The sequence below is a fragment of the Phyllostomus hastatus genome, unplaced genomic scaffold (genome assembly GCF_019186645.2).
Source record: "Phyllostomus hastatus isolate PE091 unplaced genomic scaffold, TTU_PhHast_1.1 phas_contig_40, whole genome shotgun sequence".
Taxonomy (NCBI): domain Eukaryota; kingdom Metazoa; phylum Chordata; class Mammalia; order Chiroptera; family Phyllostomidae; genus Phyllostomus; species Phyllostomus hastatus.
Genome location: NW_025333872.1, coordinates 16,414,926 through 16,434,383, shown reverse-complemented (window position 1 = coordinate 16,434,383; position 19,458 = coordinate 16,414,926). Strand labels below are relative to the sequence as shown.

Sequence of the window (19,458 nt, the reverse complement as noted above, 5' to 3'; positions counted from 1 at the left end):
AGCAAAATGATGTCCTTCAGAATTTTGAAAGTATTGTTACACTAGAATAGTGTTACTATACTGTTACTGATTTATTTGTTTTTTAAAAAATGTTGATATTTATCATTTCTACATCTTTTCTGTTTTTTAGTTATCTCTTGTCAATTCTTTTTAGTTCCTTTGTGTTGCTTTTCTTAGGTTGGGAAAATGTTATGATTCTTAAAATTTCCACATTGAATGTTTAATTTATTTTAATTTTTCTATTTACTTATTAAACATACTTCCAGCTATAAATATTCTTCCAAGAATGATTTTAACTGTAACCCAAAAGTTCTAATAGATAATAATTACCTTTTATTTTCAAGGTAGAAATTTATTTTTAATTTCTTCTTTAATCAAAGATTTTATAAAAAGCAAATTTTTCAATATACTGCTGTCATGGAATTTTTGTGGTTTCTAAATTTGTATTAATTTTTTGTGTTTTCTACATTTGTTTTAATTTATGATTTTTTTACTAAAGACATTTGTGTGCATTATTTTTGTCTTGGCAATTAATAAATGTTTATTTTTGACCTAAAATATAGCCATATTTTGTGGCTATACAAATATTTTGTATAAAATTTGTGGAAGACTCCACAAATTTTTTTTTATTTTTCCATATATTCTATCATAAATTGAAAAATGACAAAGTATTTTATCACTAATATATTTTACTTTATTCTTATCTCTTGTTATTGCCTTATGAGTATTGATGTTAAAATACCCTATTACATTTTCCCTGTAAAGTTTATCCTTCAGCATATAAGTGGGTCTTACTTGTCTTACCTAAGAAATTTTTGGCCTGACTTCAATCTGCCCATTGTGAAGATTATAACCTCTCCTTCCCTTCTGTTTGTAGTACCTAGAATACTTTGTCATCTTCAACTGTTCCCAATTTCTTTGTTTAACAGTCTCAACCTAAAGATCAACTTTGTTATGCAGTCTGGAAGATGTTTTGTTTCCTTATTTTTTTTCTTTATCTCCATAGTAACTAAACCTTTCCTGTATCAGATGTTTTTGTAAGAGGTTCACATGCAGAAGGTACCACTACTGGGATTGTTTTTGTGCTCCAAAGATACAGGCTTTGGTTTGTTAGTTAATTTAGCCTTTATTTTTCCTCAAATAATCAAAACTCAGCTATACTTTACCTAGCAACCTGTCTGTCCAGGCTGCCTCAGAGAAAGAGAAAGAAAGCCTCCTGTAAATAAGACTGCTGTGTGATTGGATGTACATCTTCATCTCCTCTGCTTCTCAGAGCAAAATCAGGTCAGGGAATCCCTGTTGCCAACATACACACCCATGCAAAGACAAAGGATTTGGGGGGGGGTGCATATTAACGTGTATCCTACACATTCAGGAAGAGTGTTCGCTGACTCTGCACTCTGCAGTCAATGCATCTTCCATTCAAGAAGATTTTGCCAGAGGTTTTTAAAAATCAAGTCATTGGCTTCATTTTATGAAGCTTATTTTAGTTAAAAATAGTTAAAATGATAAATCATATGTCCAACTGGCATATTAACTGCAATAGGTTGCAACACCCTTAAAGAATAGACAATTGAGGACTCTGTCTATTACACCAAGTTAGAGAGCCCTGAGACTTTCCCTGACATTCTCACTTAGAATACACGTAAGTTCGACTGTTTAGCATTCAGACTCACCAAGAAGACCAATGTAAACCCATATAATACAACAAAGTTTAAATTCTTTCTTACGATTTTAGGTCAGGACTGGCCAACATTTTCCATAAAGGTACAGTTAGTATATATTGTAGGCTTTTCACACCATATGTTCTGTCACAGTTGCTCCTACTATAGTAGCATGAAAGCAACCTTAGATAATACATAAAGAATAGGTGTGGCTATGTTCCAATAAAATATATATATTTATAGAAACAGGAGGTACATCAGGCCAAAGTTTGTGACCCCGTTGTAGGTTTAAAAATAAAACTAACAAAAAATTTATCAGACCTGCACCCCACCTCCACCCCAATGAATTATCTCAAGGCTGGTATGTTTTACTTTGGAGATCACTCTTCTAAATTATTCCTGAAAAATGAACAACTTTCTACACTGCTTTAGCATTCAATAAATGAATCTTTTAATGTTCTAGTTTTGAGGGAAGGACAAGGATCATAAAATTGTTTTGTACATGTTTCTACCAGTGAGAGACGTAACAGTTATTTCTGACATATTTCTGACAAAGTGCTTTAAATTTTTTCACTTAAGAATTATCTCCTAAATATAAAAATACTTAGAGAATAAATTTCTCAAAATAAAATAAGCTTTGCTTAGGAGCTTGATTTTTATTTTGATTGATTTATAGTGTCATTCTGGCACAATTTCAAGAACATAAGAACACATGAAGCAAATAATATCTTTGCTCATTAGAAAAATTAGCAGACAAATATGCAGTGGATAAATGAATTTAGCTCTGTTGATTAAGGAATTATGGGCACTGCAGCATTAAATATTGACAGAGACATCAGAAAATTAATGTCACAGCCATATCCAATGCATTCACCACTCTAGCAAAAGTCCATTTACTCCTCAGTCCTCAAGTCACACTGTTTACCTTCAAACACTGTTTTCATTGCCACACCAACAAAGGACATTTTAAAGTACTATGGGTTCTTTTTACTAAAGTCTGTACATCTGAGGCTCTTTTGTTGCATCCTGGTATTTTAAAGTTACCTCCTTCCCTGTGGTTTGGAAATGAAGGGTAAAAATGCACTTTCTTTGTGCTCTCACTGTCCCTGTGCCTCCTCCGGGAACTCAGAGCACCACTGCATGAGATGACTGGAGTGTTTAACTCTGTCCTCTCTCTCTTCTCCTCACCTCTTTGGTAAAACGCTTATTTTTAAATAAAGCACTTCTTTTCAGCTTTTCTTCCCAGCCTACAGTATCTAACAATTGAAAATCTGAAGTACAGGATTTCTGCTATAGTTGTAACTTAAAAGAACATCCTGTTCATAAAGTCAAGAATGGTTGCAATGCACTCTTACAGAGTGACTCCTTCTGTCAAAGACATACCAACATTTTACAGATGCCATCACAGAAACCCAAAATTACCAAGAGATTCTAATAATCTACATTTCGTTAAGATCAAGCCAAGATAAATTGGGTGTCCCAATTTTGAACATATGGCATAACTTCTTGCTCATCAGCCCTAATTTTGAAGAATCCATATGCATTTTAAAAACAGACGTACTTCAAGCAACACAATCTATTTTGAATCCTAATTTTAACCAAAAAATGTGAATCTGTGAGGCATGAAAAAAGATAGCATATGCTTAGCTATTTCAAATCCCCTATACAAAAAAAGTTTTTAAATAATTAAAATATAATTTTGGAGATAAGCTTGGATTATTTAGTGCTTAAAATTTGTGGTTGTCTTACAGCAAGTTTCACAGAGCAGATGACATAAAGAAATGCAAAGATATTTAAAAGAGACACGCTCAAGGGAAAATAAACATAAAATATTTTATCATCAATCACAATGGGCCCCAGAAGGTTAAAATGCTGTTTTATGTTTTTCTGTATATATAGTTTAATTCCTTCTTGTCCTGCATTGCTGCCCTAGATGTATTTGGTGGAGAGGAGTAATTTATATTGAAGAAGTCAGAAAGTAACACACAAAATAGGCATCTGTGATTTCTCATAATGGTGAGGAGAAAAGAGAACATATTTGGTGACCTTTAGGAAGAAGTCAACCTCTTGCTTCCAAAATTACAGTAACTCTAAAGGAAATTGTAACAATTAATATTTAAAATAAGCATTCTATTTAAAGTGTCTGGAGTCCTTTCACTATTCATTTAGTGACTATTTAGAAGTAGTGACTATTTTATTTACCCACAAATGGGTATTAATATGGGTACCATTAAAATGAGATTAGTAGCCCCATTTTTCTAGGATAAAATTAAGTGTGGCATTGATCTTCCTGAGATTATGATGCATTCTATCATCATGTTTCTCTTCTTTGCAGGAAAGCCAAAAGCTCAAGTAACCAGCAGCTGGGAGAGGGTCCCTTCATAGATTAGAGAACCAGGGGACCAGGATATGGAGTACACAGCCTGAGTGTGAGGGGGACAGTTTCCAGTGAAGAAATACTGAGGCCTGCAGGAAAAGATTAAGAGTAGCAGAAAAGAAACAGAAACCAAGGTTCAGAATATTTAGAACCTACTAGAATGAATCTAAGCTCCATGGAGTGGGTGGGGCAGAGACTATCTGCTCTATTTCCTGTGGAGTCATCTATAGCTATCTCAGAGCCTGGCACACACATTAAATGTTAAATGCTAAGAATAGAGGGAATAGTCTCCCCATTTAGGGTATTTGCAGCAAAAATAGTTGCCATATTTGCCAATGCAAAAAAAAAATAGACAAAGAGTAATTTAAGTAGCAAATATCAGGGCCCTTAAAAAAGCCTGTTAAATATGTGTGTCTTTTATATAAACACACACACACATTTAATTTTGTTTTTTTTAAATATTTTATTTATTTATTTCTAGAGAGGGGAAGAGACAGAGAAAGAGAGGGAGAGAAATATCAATTTGTGGATTGCCTCTCGTACACTCCCTACTGGGGACCTGGCCCAAGATCCAGGCATGTGCCCTGGCTGGGAATTGAACTGGCAACCTTTTGATTCACAGGCCAACACTCAACCACTGAGACACACCAGCCAGGGCAAACACATATTTAATTTTGAAAAGAAATTCTTTCGCCTCCCACAGTTTTAATTTAAGAAAAATTATTCAAGGGAAAATAGTGGTAATATATTAATGATTCCTTAATATTCTACAAAGAGGAAATAAATAGGAAGTAATTTTTAAAGAAAGAAAAAAGTCAAAATAAAGAAACTGTGCAATCCATAAAGAAAAAAAATATAGCAAACTTTACAGGGATGGGTACTATTTATCATGATGTTGACTTAAATAGTACATTAAGACTTTCCATCTCTCCAAATTTATATCTTAAGTAATTGTTGCAATTTTTTTCTTCTTTTATTTTTTGGGGATCATCTAAGGATGTAAAATATCACAAAGGTTTCAATAATATTTAAATATATAAACACAGAATTTCAGTGTAATAAGTCACCATCAAAAGTACTTTGATGTGACAAAAGATACAACATCCTCATTTTGCAGATGTATAATAAGGTCCCGTATCAGGAATGACTTAATTGAATACTACGCATGTTAAGAGCTCTTATACAGACTGCCTAGCTTTTAAAAATTTCTATTCTAGTTGACTGCCCTGACACCCAACAACTGGGGAAAATACAAGAAGAAGGGAGAAAATCCAGAAAGATGGAGAAGCCACAGTTTTGCTGAAATAAATATTCATAGGCAATGAAAATACAGGGTCCAGCACAAATAACACCCCTTTTTTATTACATTAAAATCTTTTTATTACAAAATAGTAAGCATGGAATTCTGCAACATAACATATCACACTCAAGCACACCATATGACATTGTAGATGAAATGTTCAAATTGCTGTCCATCTCGTGTGAGACATTTACGTAGCCTACCAAGCACACTAAACTGCTGTTATTGCTGCCAGACCCTGTATATGCCCCTTATCAAACAGGGCTATCATTTTGAGTAGAAGCTACATAGAATGTGGGAAGTTCTTTAAATGGAAGCTTACTTATCTCCTCTGTGTAAATCAAATAGGGAAAAGTTTTTAGTTTAAACACAAAAAGAAGGCATTTAATCAATGCTAATTGAATAAAATGCCGCTGGCAGGGACAGTATTTAGCTTCATTAGTCATAGTATTCTTAGAGCTGAAAGGCAGCCAGGAGATGGTCCATTCCAGGAGTTTCTCTGTTGACATTCTGGGCAGCATAATTTTGGCGGGGGGTGCTGTGGGGAGAAGACTATCCCATGCATTGTAGGATATGAGCAGCCTTCCTTGCCTCTTACTTACTAGATACTAGTAGCACCAACCTTCTTAGTCATGACGACCACAATGTCTGGGGCAAGGTCATCCTGGGTGAGAACCACTGGTCTAGTCCAATCACCTGACTCTGTCAGTAAAGTTCAGGTTGTGTGAATACACTGAGTAGAACCCACATTGCAGAGCTCTTTATGTAAAACCAAGCTGCCCTAGTTTCCCTTTGGTTCAATTACACAACAAAAGGAATAAGGTCATTAGATCCTGCCTGAATACAGGCTCTAAAATGGGAAGGTGAAACTAACCTGACCCTACAATACCCTGTAAAGGGTCAGTCCTTCAACCAAAGCAATTCATGACAATCTAACACTTCCTGGAACCACTTAAGCCAGAGATTGAGAAAAACACGTCTATTTTTTCTGAACTTACCCAATGGAGCAAATATCATATATACTTGTTTTTATGTGAGCAGGTGTATTTGCTAAGCCTCTGAACTCTGCTACACAGAGATAACTGACAATCCAGTTCTTGGTTAGTTGTTTATTTTCTTACCAAATGTAGTTTTCTATTTTCAAGGGAAAGTAAGATTTTAAAAATGTTAAGGATCTAAAGATCCATAAGACAAATTGACATTTGGATAGCTGCCCTACAATAGATTGAATTTCACTTAGAAGGTTGCACTTGGAGATTAGAACATTATTTTGAAAAGCTCTAAAACCCTACAACTCTCCTGTCCATAAGGAATCACTGATTTTAAATTTACAAATCAACTACAGAGCTTCCATTGTGTGTAGCCTTTGAAATAAAGAAAAATACATTTTTTGTTTTCTTTTTTTCATATGATATTTATTTTAAATGACCTCCTTCACCAGCCTGGTTTCAGTTTTCTACAGGCTAAACTTCTAAAGGTTTCTTTGGGTTTTTTTGTTGTCGTTGTTTTTTAAGGAAATTCAAAAACAGCTTATTTACCACTTTTAGTTCTCTGCCTCATTTTCTCCTGTCAGTCTTTTGGTTACTCTTCTTATTTGGATTCATTTTCTCTGCCTGAATATCCAACTTCAGGCTATTTTATCTTGGATCACAGAGAGATAAAGAAGGTTCCTAATTCTCTTCACAAAACTCATCTTCAAACTTGTATACCTAGATGTGACCTTTCCATCTGTCATCATTCAAAGTCTATTTCGCTCACACTGTAAAATATGTAACAACCTCTCCCATAATCAGAGATTATAATATGTGCTCCAAACACATCAACCTTAGCACATATATTCAAATAATGCATCCAGTTTTTACTATGTCCTCCTCGGCACTCTACCTTGATTCTACTCGTGAGTCAAAGAAAGTGTTCAGTAGAGCAAATGAAATGACAAGCCCTTCATTCTGACTGTATTGCCTATGGACACTTATTAATAACTGTCCTTCAGATCATTGTAAGGCACTTGTGGAACCGAAACTGTGTAGTGCAGGAGGGGAAAAATCTGTAGACAGTGTCCTGGAAGAAGGGCACTAGTTTTACCCAAATGGTCTTATACACCATAAGAGGAAACTGTGCCAAACACATGTGATTGTTACCATCTACAGTTCTATTCCCAAACTGACCCTGACTCAAGGTTCAAGGGCGAAGTTTTGGAATAGAGACTCCTGTGAAGCCAAACATAAGAATGTATATTTTTTTCTTGCAAACAAATAAAATTAACCTTCTATTACCTAAATAACATTTACTTTAGATATACTCAAAATTCTTTTTGCACAGCTACCTTCTCTCTATTGACATTTTAACAGTTGTTTATTATTTTTCAGATGAAACCAACATTGAGGTTTTAATTCTATGCTGTTAAGGCCTTATTTTAAAACTGGAGTATACTTCCCATAATAGGTTCTTAATATGGCAATGGCCATCTCTCTTAAAGACATAGGGTGACATCATGGGTTAAGAAAATGTAAAAGAATGTAGACACAAAAACCTTTCAGATTGTCATTGTTTCCCAGTAGATTGGGAAATACATAGGGTATACATAGTCAGACACTACAAAGTCACCAAATATTTGTTAAGCAACCAGTGTTTCAGAGCTTAACCAATTATTAGATTCAGTTGCTTCATTATTAGAATTATTATGTAATTGCATATATTACAATAGAAATAGTAAATAGGTCTTTAAGATTCTTAAACCTACATAAAGCAAGGGAAGAGAGACAAAAAAGTAGTATCCCTTAGCAATGTAGAAACAACAGAAAATTACAGTTCTTCAGTTACAATTATCCAATCTTGATACATACACAAGGTCAAGGCAAAGGTAAAGCCTTAAAAAAGGGAGATATGAAAGCACAAGTATCAAGAAGTGATCCTATCTAATTATATCCTAGAGGAAAAAGCAAATATTGTCTTCATAAGACAATTTAAAATATATATATACACATGTATATATAACTAGAAAAATAGTTTATTGTATTGATGATAGAATATCTAGTACATATAGTACTTAAGTTGTTTATGGTAAATTGCCTATTACCCATTACATCTGGAGGAAGGAAGGGAGGAAGGAACAATGGGAGGGAGCGAGGGAGGGAGAAGGACAAAAGAACAACCCACACGGATTTTATTACTTGAGTAAACAAAAACAACTTGGTAAAAGTTGGAGAAGCCAGATCTCTGATCTTAACTCTTCTAAAAGAAATGATACACAACAAGCAATTTCAGTTCTCTCCCCCTAAAAGCAATTGAGCAGACCACTTAATCATCTCTAGACCTAAACAAATTAAACATTTTAATCTGAAAAATATTTCTTAATAAATGATCATTTCATTACAAAAGATAATGAGCCTTCTTGATTGACAAACAAATGTTGAAAAACTAGCAATTTGTGGCAAAGCCAGAAGTCATTCAGGATTAAGGCAATATTGTCAGTTTCACCTTATGAAAAAGGTATCTGCCCTATGTTAACACATGGGTGGCATAAAGAAGTGAAAGTGAAGATCATGGTAGAAATATAACTTGACCATTCATTAGATAGATATCTGAAAGTCTCCCACATAATCATCAAAGTTCAATATCAACCAGAGAGAGTTTGGTAAATAAGAGAAGGAAGTTGTATGGCCAAGAAAAATCAGGAAAGAAAGAAATAATAAAAGAAATACAACAAAGAAAATTCCCTATATTTATCCTTTTATGTTCTCTGTGAAGTGCTGTGGAGAAAATTTGCTAAATAGTCATTTTCACACATCAACATATTATTTTCCCTATTGAGAAGCAAGTTCAAAGAATAATGAAACTTAAGAGGCATATGTACTGGGAATCATTATTTCCCATTAAAAAAAACAGTTCTAGGAAAGTGACATAAAATGACAATATTTCTCCTTTAATTTTGCCCTAAACTGTTTTTTCTACATTATTCTAGGGCTTTAAGAAGGAAATGACATACCTAATGTCATGAGTTAAATTAATAATTTATAAAGAATTAGAGAATATTTTATATAACTGATGGTAGCAACTTCTTTTTATATTAAACTGAGTGTATTCAGTGAAGAAATCAACCTTTATCTAACCAGATACATTAAATGACCAGAAGTTAACCAATATATTTGCAAACTCACAAGTAGTCAAACTAAAAACCACTGGGGCCTTTAGCATCTTCATTTATATCAGTGAATTGATTGTGTTATCAATAGAACTATGCTTCAAAGCACTTCATAGTTTTAAATCCATATGTGGGGAGTGAGGATATTTCATAAAAACTCAATAGAACCACAAAATGATAGAGTAATGGATTTAAAGGTAATTTCAGAAAAGCGTAAATTTCATTATGAAGAGGTTTTGTTTAAAAAAAATCATTCTAACTCAAAATGAGGCTTCTGGCCTATGCCATTTTGATGGGAAAGTTGTTAATTAGTGAGTCTCAATTATTTGATTGTGCATGTGGTTTCAAACTTTCCTTTCAGTACTCAGAGGCCGACTCTGGACAAATTTTCAGTTCATTATCAGTTCAAAAGGCTGCCCCAGTGTACCTTCTTAAGCAACAGTAAATACATTTCTGTCTTGTCTCATCATCTTTAGTTTCTGATGTTTTGCAACACAGAGTTTTGAAATCATGTTTTATGGCAGTGAAGCTACTGGGGGAAATTTATTGATTTAATAGTCACATCCAACAACTCCTGTCATGTGGAACTGTCCCAGTACAAGGGAGATTAGTGAATGTGAGCTGCTTCAATTTGGCCCAACATTCTGGCTAAAGAATTTTCCATTACATGGGTGGGTGATAGCAACTGAGTTTGGAACCATTCAATTTACGCTGGGGTAGCAGACACGGACACAATAGCAACTAGAACTGAATTTGAGTACGCTCTCTTCTATTAAAGTGTTCATGAAGTAGCAATGCTGAGATTATAAATTGTTATAACTCAATTTATTTTTTAAGTAGATCTAAACATCTACACTTGTGAGCTATCTTTGTTATCTGCCTCCATTGCAGATTCTGCCTCCATATGCAATGAGATGGTAATTGAAGTTCAATATAAAGAGGCAAACTGAGAGTACATGCAGTTTCCCGGTATGCAGTGACCCCAAGGGTCCATCGTAATTTCTCCTTGCATGAATGGTCAACAAAAAAGGGCAGGGAATGTTTGGCATTCACATTTAAGTAGTATGCTGAAGTTTTTTCAATTCTAACAGTCTGCAGACTCCTATTACTTCCTATGCTCCACACAGAAATTGGGATACACACAAGAATAAATTGGTTGAAAGAAAACATAAGTAAGATTATATCTGTAGCACCTTAATATTTGCAAAAGAGCTGAAATGTTCAACAAATTTCCTGGAAACACATAGCTTTATGTTGTATATAAACAGCTTTAAACTTGCTGTATAGTCAGGAAAAGAAAAGGAAAAACGGCAAGTCCTTTTAATAACAAGGATTTCCTACACTTGAAAATGAAATTTATCATTTAGAGGACATCAAATTTTGATTAAGTAGATTAACTTGATATTCTACACAGAATTTTGTTTAAAGTAAGATGTATAAAATTGAAATTATAATACAAAAGTAAAATTATTATATTACAGCATTAGATCATATAGAAGAATGTAGGCTACATGGGTCATAAGTAAAGTTTAACTATTGACATATTTGTCATATAAGAATAAATTACTCTTACAAAGTTTTTATAATGACCCTATACTATCTAAAATGTCACACTGGACCTCTAAAATGTTAGTGTCATGCAAGCAATAGATTTATAATGTGTTTTGTTGATAATAGAAATATGCCTTTCTAATAGGAATTCCCATTTCTGTTATGTGTGGAATTAGATAAGAACAACCCTATGTATCAATAAGATTTCTGTATTTAATTTAAATTGAGAACTCTATTGTATGCCACTAAATGCAACTAATTTCCTCTATCATTTTCAATGTTATCAGTGCTTTCTAAAAATGTTAATTTATTAAAATAATGTCAGCCTTCACAAAGTATATATAAATAAACAGAAAGTATTTTCATTTTATTAATAAAATGTTTTCCACTTTATAAGTTAAAAACTATAACTAATCATGAGAAAGTATTTCTAGTGAACTTTTTCAGGGGTACCTATGACCTTCAGACACAGTCAGAGTTACCCTTAGATTTTAAATAATCCAAATTTTGGAATTTGAAGGACCCTTAAAAGTACCTGATCTAAATGCCTCATTTTATACAGTAAGAAACTGAAACTAGAGAGAAGAAACAACTTGCTGAGTGTTATAAACCTAATATGTGGAAGATAAGATACTCCTTATATTTCATATGTATAGATAGATGTCATTTATAGTTTCAAAAATATCATTACCTATATTTTCAAACTTAAACTTAAAAAGAGCTTATATTCCTTTATGACACTATTTTATTACACATTATCAAATGTGATGATCTTACGTGCCCTAGTTGTATGCAGAAAGACTTTTGGATGGCTTACATTGTTTACTCATGTAATCTTTAATTTGTAAAATATATAACCCATGCCTATTTGTTGCATTTTAATAAGATGAACAAATACATAAAGTTTTTCTTTGAAATAATCTTTGAAGTATTATATTGTATAATGTATACTTTATATTTTCCCAAATATCTAACAAAGCACCATTGACAACCTTGCATTATACCCCCTCCAACATATAAGATATACTATAGGAAGATAGTATACCCGTTTCACACATAAACCAAATGAACAACGAAGCCTTAAATAACACAAGGCCCCATCTTCTAACTAGTACTGCTCAATGTAGGGGATCGCATCGTCCCTCACATGTTAATATGAATTGAAACAGTAAATCTTTTGTCAACTGTACTAATAAACCAAGTCTAAAATATTACATCTCTTCAAACAGAAACAGGATTTTAGAAATAAGAATTTAACACCTATATGATACATCCAACCAGTGACTTTATGATGTCTTCATAGAGAGTAATGTCTTGGTTACCAGAATCATATGTGCAGTAGGTAGAACACTTTTAGGAGAAAATAATACATTTAATACTTCAAAATATCATCCTGAAAACACATAAGAATTTATTTTTATCATGTAAAATTTGACCTTTTTTATTACTACGGATACTCCAATTAAATGAACTTTTTCTTGTACAGACTATATTCATAGAACCATCTTATATTATATATAGCCATTTGTCAAAATATCAAAGATTTGTTCACACACATTTACTCACCTGCTCAGAAAAAAGGTCACTGTTATCTTCCAGGTATTTACTGAAAGGGTTGGGTTCATAGGCTTCCTCCTCTTTTCTCAATAATATTTTGGATTTTACAGGTACCGGGCGAATTACTCCAGGTTTAGTCTTCAGGAACATCCAAAATTTTTTTAAAATAGAGAGACAAATATTATTAAAATAAATAAATATGCGTATTATTAAGTCATCCAAATGTTTTCACAAAAATTTATAATTTAAAAAATTTTTAAATGTCTTTTCAAATTCAGAAAAAACAACCTTAGAAATCAAATGATTTGAGCTAATATAACTTTAGTTTTCAGTTAACTGTTATAGCAACCAACGTGCAAAGATTTACTATCATGATGTTCAAAATGCACAAACTTCTTCATGTATCTAACCAAACATGTTTTTATATATCCTTACCAGTGCATTCAGTCAATAATCATTTCACTAGACAAATATTTACTGAGAGCACACTCAGCGCCAGGTAGTATTCTCATTCTGGGCATGGGAGGACAGATGAAATATGGCACATTCATCAAGCCCATTAACAACTTTTCTTTTCTGGAAAGTGCCTCCCACCTTCATGTCTCCAAGTCCACAGAGCTAGGCATCCAAGAAACCATGTTCATACCATACATGATGAAACCAGGAGTGGCCTTCTAATCTATGTGGGTGAGCAGTGAGTAGCAAATAGATTTTCTCTCCCAAGAATGTGGAGTAAGTATTTAAACTGCTCTGTGGACACTTTGGGAGATTGAAATTATTATATATCAATTTGGAAGCTATGGGGAAACCTTAATCTACCATAAAATAGATCAGATGAGGTAAAAAATGATAAACAAAAGTGCATGAAGAGGCAGCCCAGAGAGCAGACAGGCATTTGAGGGCTTTCCAGAATGAATTTCAAAACATTCCCAGGGCCCACCTACATTTCTTGTCCTGAGCCTCCCTAAGACTTTCCTATTCTTATACACTAGACTCCCTTTTTTTTTCAAAGTCAAGTTTATTTCTGTAATTTGCCATTAAAAGACTTTTAGCTAACAGACCAATCATTCAAGATTCATAAAGTTGTACCCAATGTCAGTTTGATGCAAGAGAGAGAGAAATCTAGTTTGGGGCAATTTCAAAATGATGTTTTACAAAAACCAAAATCTTGTTACACTGTAAAATGTCACAAAATAATTGATAAGTTAGCAAAAATATCCCAAACAAAAAGTCAATAAAAAATTGTGACACTTTTTCTGTTTAGGCACTTTGCTGTAATCATTCTTCTCAACCCCATTTTCTTTCGGAAAAGAGTAAATTAGCTCTCCTCAATCAAAGGTGATGTGCACAACTTAAGCCTTAAGGAAGTACATCTGTCTCTCTGCTCTATAAACCACCTGAAATATTTTGAGTCTTGAATAAATGTTGATCTGCAATACTTTTTTCAATCAATATTCTCCCAGTTGGTGTGTGTGTGTGTGTGTGTGTGTGTACCCCAACTGGGGAAATACAGATGGGGAAAAGTCTCTCTCTTCCTCAGGCTGAGAAATATCTCCCACTTAAGAAACCCTAATTTCTTTCAAGGGGGGAAAATGAGCAAGTAACATCCAACTATGAATGAAGTCACACAGTTGAGTATACATAAGAGAACAATATCCCTCAAGTAAACTCAACAGAACAACACAGCCCAGGCACCTGATTATCTCCCCAAATATCTGAGTCATGATCCTATGTTGTCCAGATTTCCTGTCAACTGTACTTCCTATTTCATTTCTCCTTCTTTCTGTTCCTATTCCTGTGCCTTCTCCTTCTTTCCCACTTCTTTGTGAGGCAGGAAGACAATACAATAACACTACTCACGGCCTAACAGATTCTAAAATCATCATTGAGCTTTAGGAGCTGAACTTGTTGGCGATACGCATGAAGATGAAAGCAGAGAGAAGGAACGTCTCTGGAGCACTCAATATGCTAAGAGAATCCCTCTGCTAAAAAACATGACCACTGGTCTCTGTACTCCTAGCAGGCAGAATTTGGGGGTTATCCTGGCCTGGAGCCTTTCACTCAGATCATTTCTCTTGGGATCATCATGTTCCAGGTGAGACTAGAAAAGGTCCTTTTGGTTGGTTGAATATCATGTACCTGATGCTTCAGTTTTGTTTCTCTACCAGCCTTTGTACTCATTAGTTCCCATGAATTTCCTGGACTTCATGGTTGTCTGACAACTTGATAATGATTCTCTACCTATTTCTCCTACTTTACCAGATTTTCCACGTGTTCTCTTCTTGGACTCTGTCCACAGTCTTGGTCTGCCTGACTTATTTATACATTTATTGGTTACTTCTTGTATGTGCCCTGATCAGAGATTGAACCTGCAATCTTAGCATATCAGGCAGACACACTAACCAGCTGAGCTACCAAGGCAGGGCCACCTCTTTTCTCTAGTCCTAATTTTCTTCTTCACCTTAACTAGTTGTCACTCAGCAGTCAGTATTTCATAGACATGAAGGCCAATTCTAGGCAAAAGAAGACTGGATATAGCTTGTCTTCAACATTGTTCATACTTCCCATCCTATAACCTTGAATCATATCCTCTATAACTAACTGCCTCTCACTCTTTAGTCAAATTGGAAATAGAATCCTGGTGGCCCAATTCTGAACCTCATTCACTTCCATAACCATGTACATAACCAAACATAAGCCTCTGCACCTTGCTCACATCATTCCACATTTTTTTAAACCAGCTCAAAATTTTTGAGGACTCAAGTGCAGCTAGTTACATTGTCTTTCACCCACAGATCCAGATGCAATGTTTTAGATAGATTATCTCATTGATTCCTGATATACAATAGGCCTGTGAAAGGCTTAGAGAAGGTAAGTTCCATGCCAAATCATCCAGTTAATACTCGTACATAAAGTCATCGAGATTAAATCCAGGTGTGATCTGATCATCAAGTCCATGATTTGGATTACACCTATGCCCTCAGAAAGGTGAGAGAGTACAGACAGAAATTTAAATTTATTAAAGATGGTGGCATAGGTAAACATGGCTCATCTCCTCACACAACCACATCTAAATTACAGCTAAATTATAGAACAATCATCACTCAGAACAATCAGAAATAAAGTTGAATGGAAGTCTGACAACTACAAAACTAAAAAAAAAACACATCCATCCAAATTGGTAGGAGATGAAGAGACGTGGAACAGGCTGGTCCCACATCCACATATGGTAGATAAAAATTCAAGAGGGCTATATTGGGAGCAAGGATTCCCAGCCCCATACCAGACCCCAGCCCAGGGTTTCAGTGCCAGGAAGATAAGATCCCATAATTTCTGGCTGAAAAAAACAGTAGGGATTGAGTTGGTAGAAGCAACTGCTGGAGTCTCAATAGTTCCTCTTAAACAACTCACACACAGAACTTACTCAGACTCACTCCCTCTAAGCTCCAGCACTGGAGTAGCAGCTTGGAAGACACCAGTGACATATAGGGAGATACTGAAGTATCTGGCAACAAGGCTGGAGCTGGGAGACAGCTTTCTCCCAGATAGAAGGGTGGATGGATGCCATTGTCCCTTTTCTGAACCCAACCCCACAGAGCTACAGGGTCAGCTGGTGGGTACTATACCTGAGACTTTATCAACCTAACTAACACAATTTGCCTTGCCTGGGAGATTCCTTGAGATTCCATCCCACCCAAACTATGGGCCCACCAAAGTGTTAACAGAGACTTTTTCATATGAATGATAGGTCTTGGCTCAAGCTTCACAACTTCCTAAATTCTTTCAAACAAGCAACAGCTTATCTCAGTTAGCCCCCATACCCCATACCTCTTGCTAAGTTGTTGCAGGCCTGACACTAGCAGCAGCCAGCCTAGATTCTTCCATTGGCTTCACCTGGGAACTACAAGCCCAGCAAAAGTAGCAACCATCTCAGATCATTTTACAGCCCAGTCACAGTGGCCCCAGGCAAAACACAGCTGGGGGCAGACCTTGGCCTGCACCACCTGTGAAACTGCATGGCCTGGGCACACAGTGGACAGTTACAAACCACGTAGCAGCACCACCACTCTGCCCACACACAGCTGATCCTTCACAGAGGGTAGAGATTGGTGGTCAGCAGTCACATCCAGTCCTTACACCCAGCTGGCTTGGGTAAATCCCTCCCATTGACCTGCCAACAGCAATCAAAGCTCAACTACAAGAGGAAGGTATACTCAGTCCACCCAAAGGGTGCACCTCAATTACTCAGCTAGGGTGATAGGAGAGGCTTTGTTAATGGACCCTACAGGACACCTACTACATTAGACCATACTATCAACACAGGGAGTCAAAGCAACTCTACCTAATACATAGGAATAACAGAGGAGTTGCCAAAATAAGGAGACAAAGAAACATGGTCCAAATGAAAGAACAGATCAAAACTCCAGAAAAAGAGCTAAATGAAATGGAGATAAGGAATCTATCAGATGCAGAGTTCAATATACTGGTTATAAGGATGCTCAAGGAACTAAGAAAGGACTTCAACAATATATAAAAAATCCAGACAGAAATGAAGGATATACTAATTGAAATAAAGAATGATTTATATTGTTCTTTATTTCAAGTAGAACATAAAGAACAATTAGTAGAGTGGATGAAACTGAGAATACATTCAATGATTTGGAACATAAGGAAGCAAAAACAACCAATCAGAACAAGAAAAAAGAATTTTAAAAAATGAGGATAGTGTAAGCATCCTCTGGGACAAGTTCAAGCATTCCAACATTCACATCACAGGGGTGCTAGAAGGAGTACAGAAAGAGCAAGAAATTAGAAATCTATTTGGAAAAATAGTGAAAGAAAACTTCCCTAATTTGGTGAAGGAAATAGACATGCAAGTCCAGGAAGCACAGAGTCCCAGACAAGATGGATGTAAAGAAGCCCACTCCAAGACACATCATAATTAAAATGTCAAAGTTTAAAGATGAAGAGAGAATATTAAAAGCTACAAGAGGAAAGCAGTCAGTTAACTACAGGGGAGTTCCCATAAGACTGTCAGCTGATTTCTCAAAAGGAACTTTACAGGCTAGAAAGGACTGGCAAGAAATATTCAAATTCATGAAAAGCAGGGCCCTACAGCCATGATTGCTCTACCCAGCAACGATATCATTTGGAATCAAAGAGCTGATAAAGAGTTTCCCAGACAAGAAAAACTAAAGGAGTTCATCATCACCAATCCATTATTACATGAGATGTTAAAGGGACTTATTTAAGAAAAAAGAATAGCAAAACTATGAGTAAGAAAATGGCAAAAATATATATCTATCAACAATTGAATCTAAAAAAACAAACTAAGCAAACAAGAACAGAGACAGAATCATGGATATAGAAAGTGTTTGCTGATTGTCAGATAGGAGGGGAGTGTGAGGGAATGGATGAAGACTGAAAGAATTAAGAAATACAAATAAGTAGTTACAGATTATCCATGGGGATGTAAAGTACACTATGGGAAATGGAGTAGCTAAAGATATTATATACATGACTCATGGATATGAACAGTGGTGTGGGGAATGCCTAAGTGCGAGGGTGGTACTGGGTGGAGTGGGGAAAATTGGACAACTGTAATAGTATACCAATAAAATATAATTTTAAAAAGTAATTTTTAAACACCTATCTCTCTATAACTTTCCATGTCCATTCATTAATGATTGTCACATCCTTGATTTTGGCCATTGTTTCCTCATTCTATATCATTTTACTTTTCTTTTTATAGTCTTCCTAAATCCAGTTTTTCTTCTCTGTAATGAAAAGAAAGCTAACATTCCTGCCAAATGAATATTCTTGGATACTGTAGGACCTGATGTTTCCTGTTCAATATACAAATCCATACATCCTTCCTTCTTCTGTGCACACATTCACACCCTGCACACTCTATCTCCTACAGAACTCTAGGGTTTATGTGGCCAAGACATCAAAATTTATACTAATATCTCCCTGGACTTGGTTAAAAATCCACTCCCAAGAAGCAGCATGATACTGGGGGAAGAGAGCATTGAGGACATAGATTTTATGTTTTGCAATAGTGTTAATCAACTGTATGACCTTGAAAAAGCCATTCAACCTGTCTGGACTTTCTGCAAAAGGTTTATAATTCTAACTCATGATTAGGTCTTTTAGTAGTGAGTAGTGACACATTTTATTATTTACACTCCTGCCTCCTCAGGAATCACACCACACAGAGTTATTGCATAAGGCTTGTTCCTGCTATTCAAATCCATCTTTCAACTAAAGTTACAAAAGTGCCTCTTAGAAAGTCTATAAAAGAGTACATAAGATGCAGCTGGTGGTGTTGCCAGTACACATAAGGTTCTGTTAGAATATTAATTAACTTCCTTTCTGCTCTTCCTATATTTTGCTCCTCAATGTCATGTAATCCACATTTGCTGAAGACTAACACAAGTAAACTAATGGTTCTCTCCAAGTGAGATGTCTGCTACTACTTTGCCACTAAGAAAGGGGACTAGAGACCAGCAGTATCTGCATCCCCTCAGAACCTGTTAGAGGTGCCAAAGCTGGGGCCCTACCTCAGATCTACTGAATCAGAATCTGCCTTTGAACAAAATCCCTGGGTGATTCATATGCACATTAAAATTAAAGGTACCCAACTAGAACCCATCCCATTAAAATATCATGCTGCCCACCCAAAGACAGGCCTTCCTTTGTCTGCCATTCCAGAGACATCTGTTTAACCTTGAACTTCTGCCTCCAGACCGAAGCAGAGGCTTAAAAACAGATTATCCTTTAGTAATCTATCTACAGTGCAGCTTTGCTCATAGGCCCTTAATATCTTCCAAGTTCAAATAGACTTTGGTTCTCTAATCCTGGC

General features: G+C 35.3%; 1 protein-coding gene across 10 annotated transcripts in view; it reads right to left on the bottom strand.

The window, feature by feature from the left end:
* LOC123822047 (muscular LMNA interacting protein) overlaps window positions 1-19,458 on the bottom strand; it is a 232,971-nt gene that overhangs the window by 42,446 nt on the left and 171,067 nt on the right. For all 10 annotated transcript variants that reach the window (XM_045843875.1, XM_045843876.1, XM_045843877.1 and 7 more), the window contains one exon: window positions 12,603-12,731. In XM_045843875.1, coding sequence (XP_045699831.1) covers window positions 12,603-12,731 — 129 coding nt within the window. The remainder of the gene's footprint in view (window positions 1-12,602; window positions 12,732-19,458) is intronic.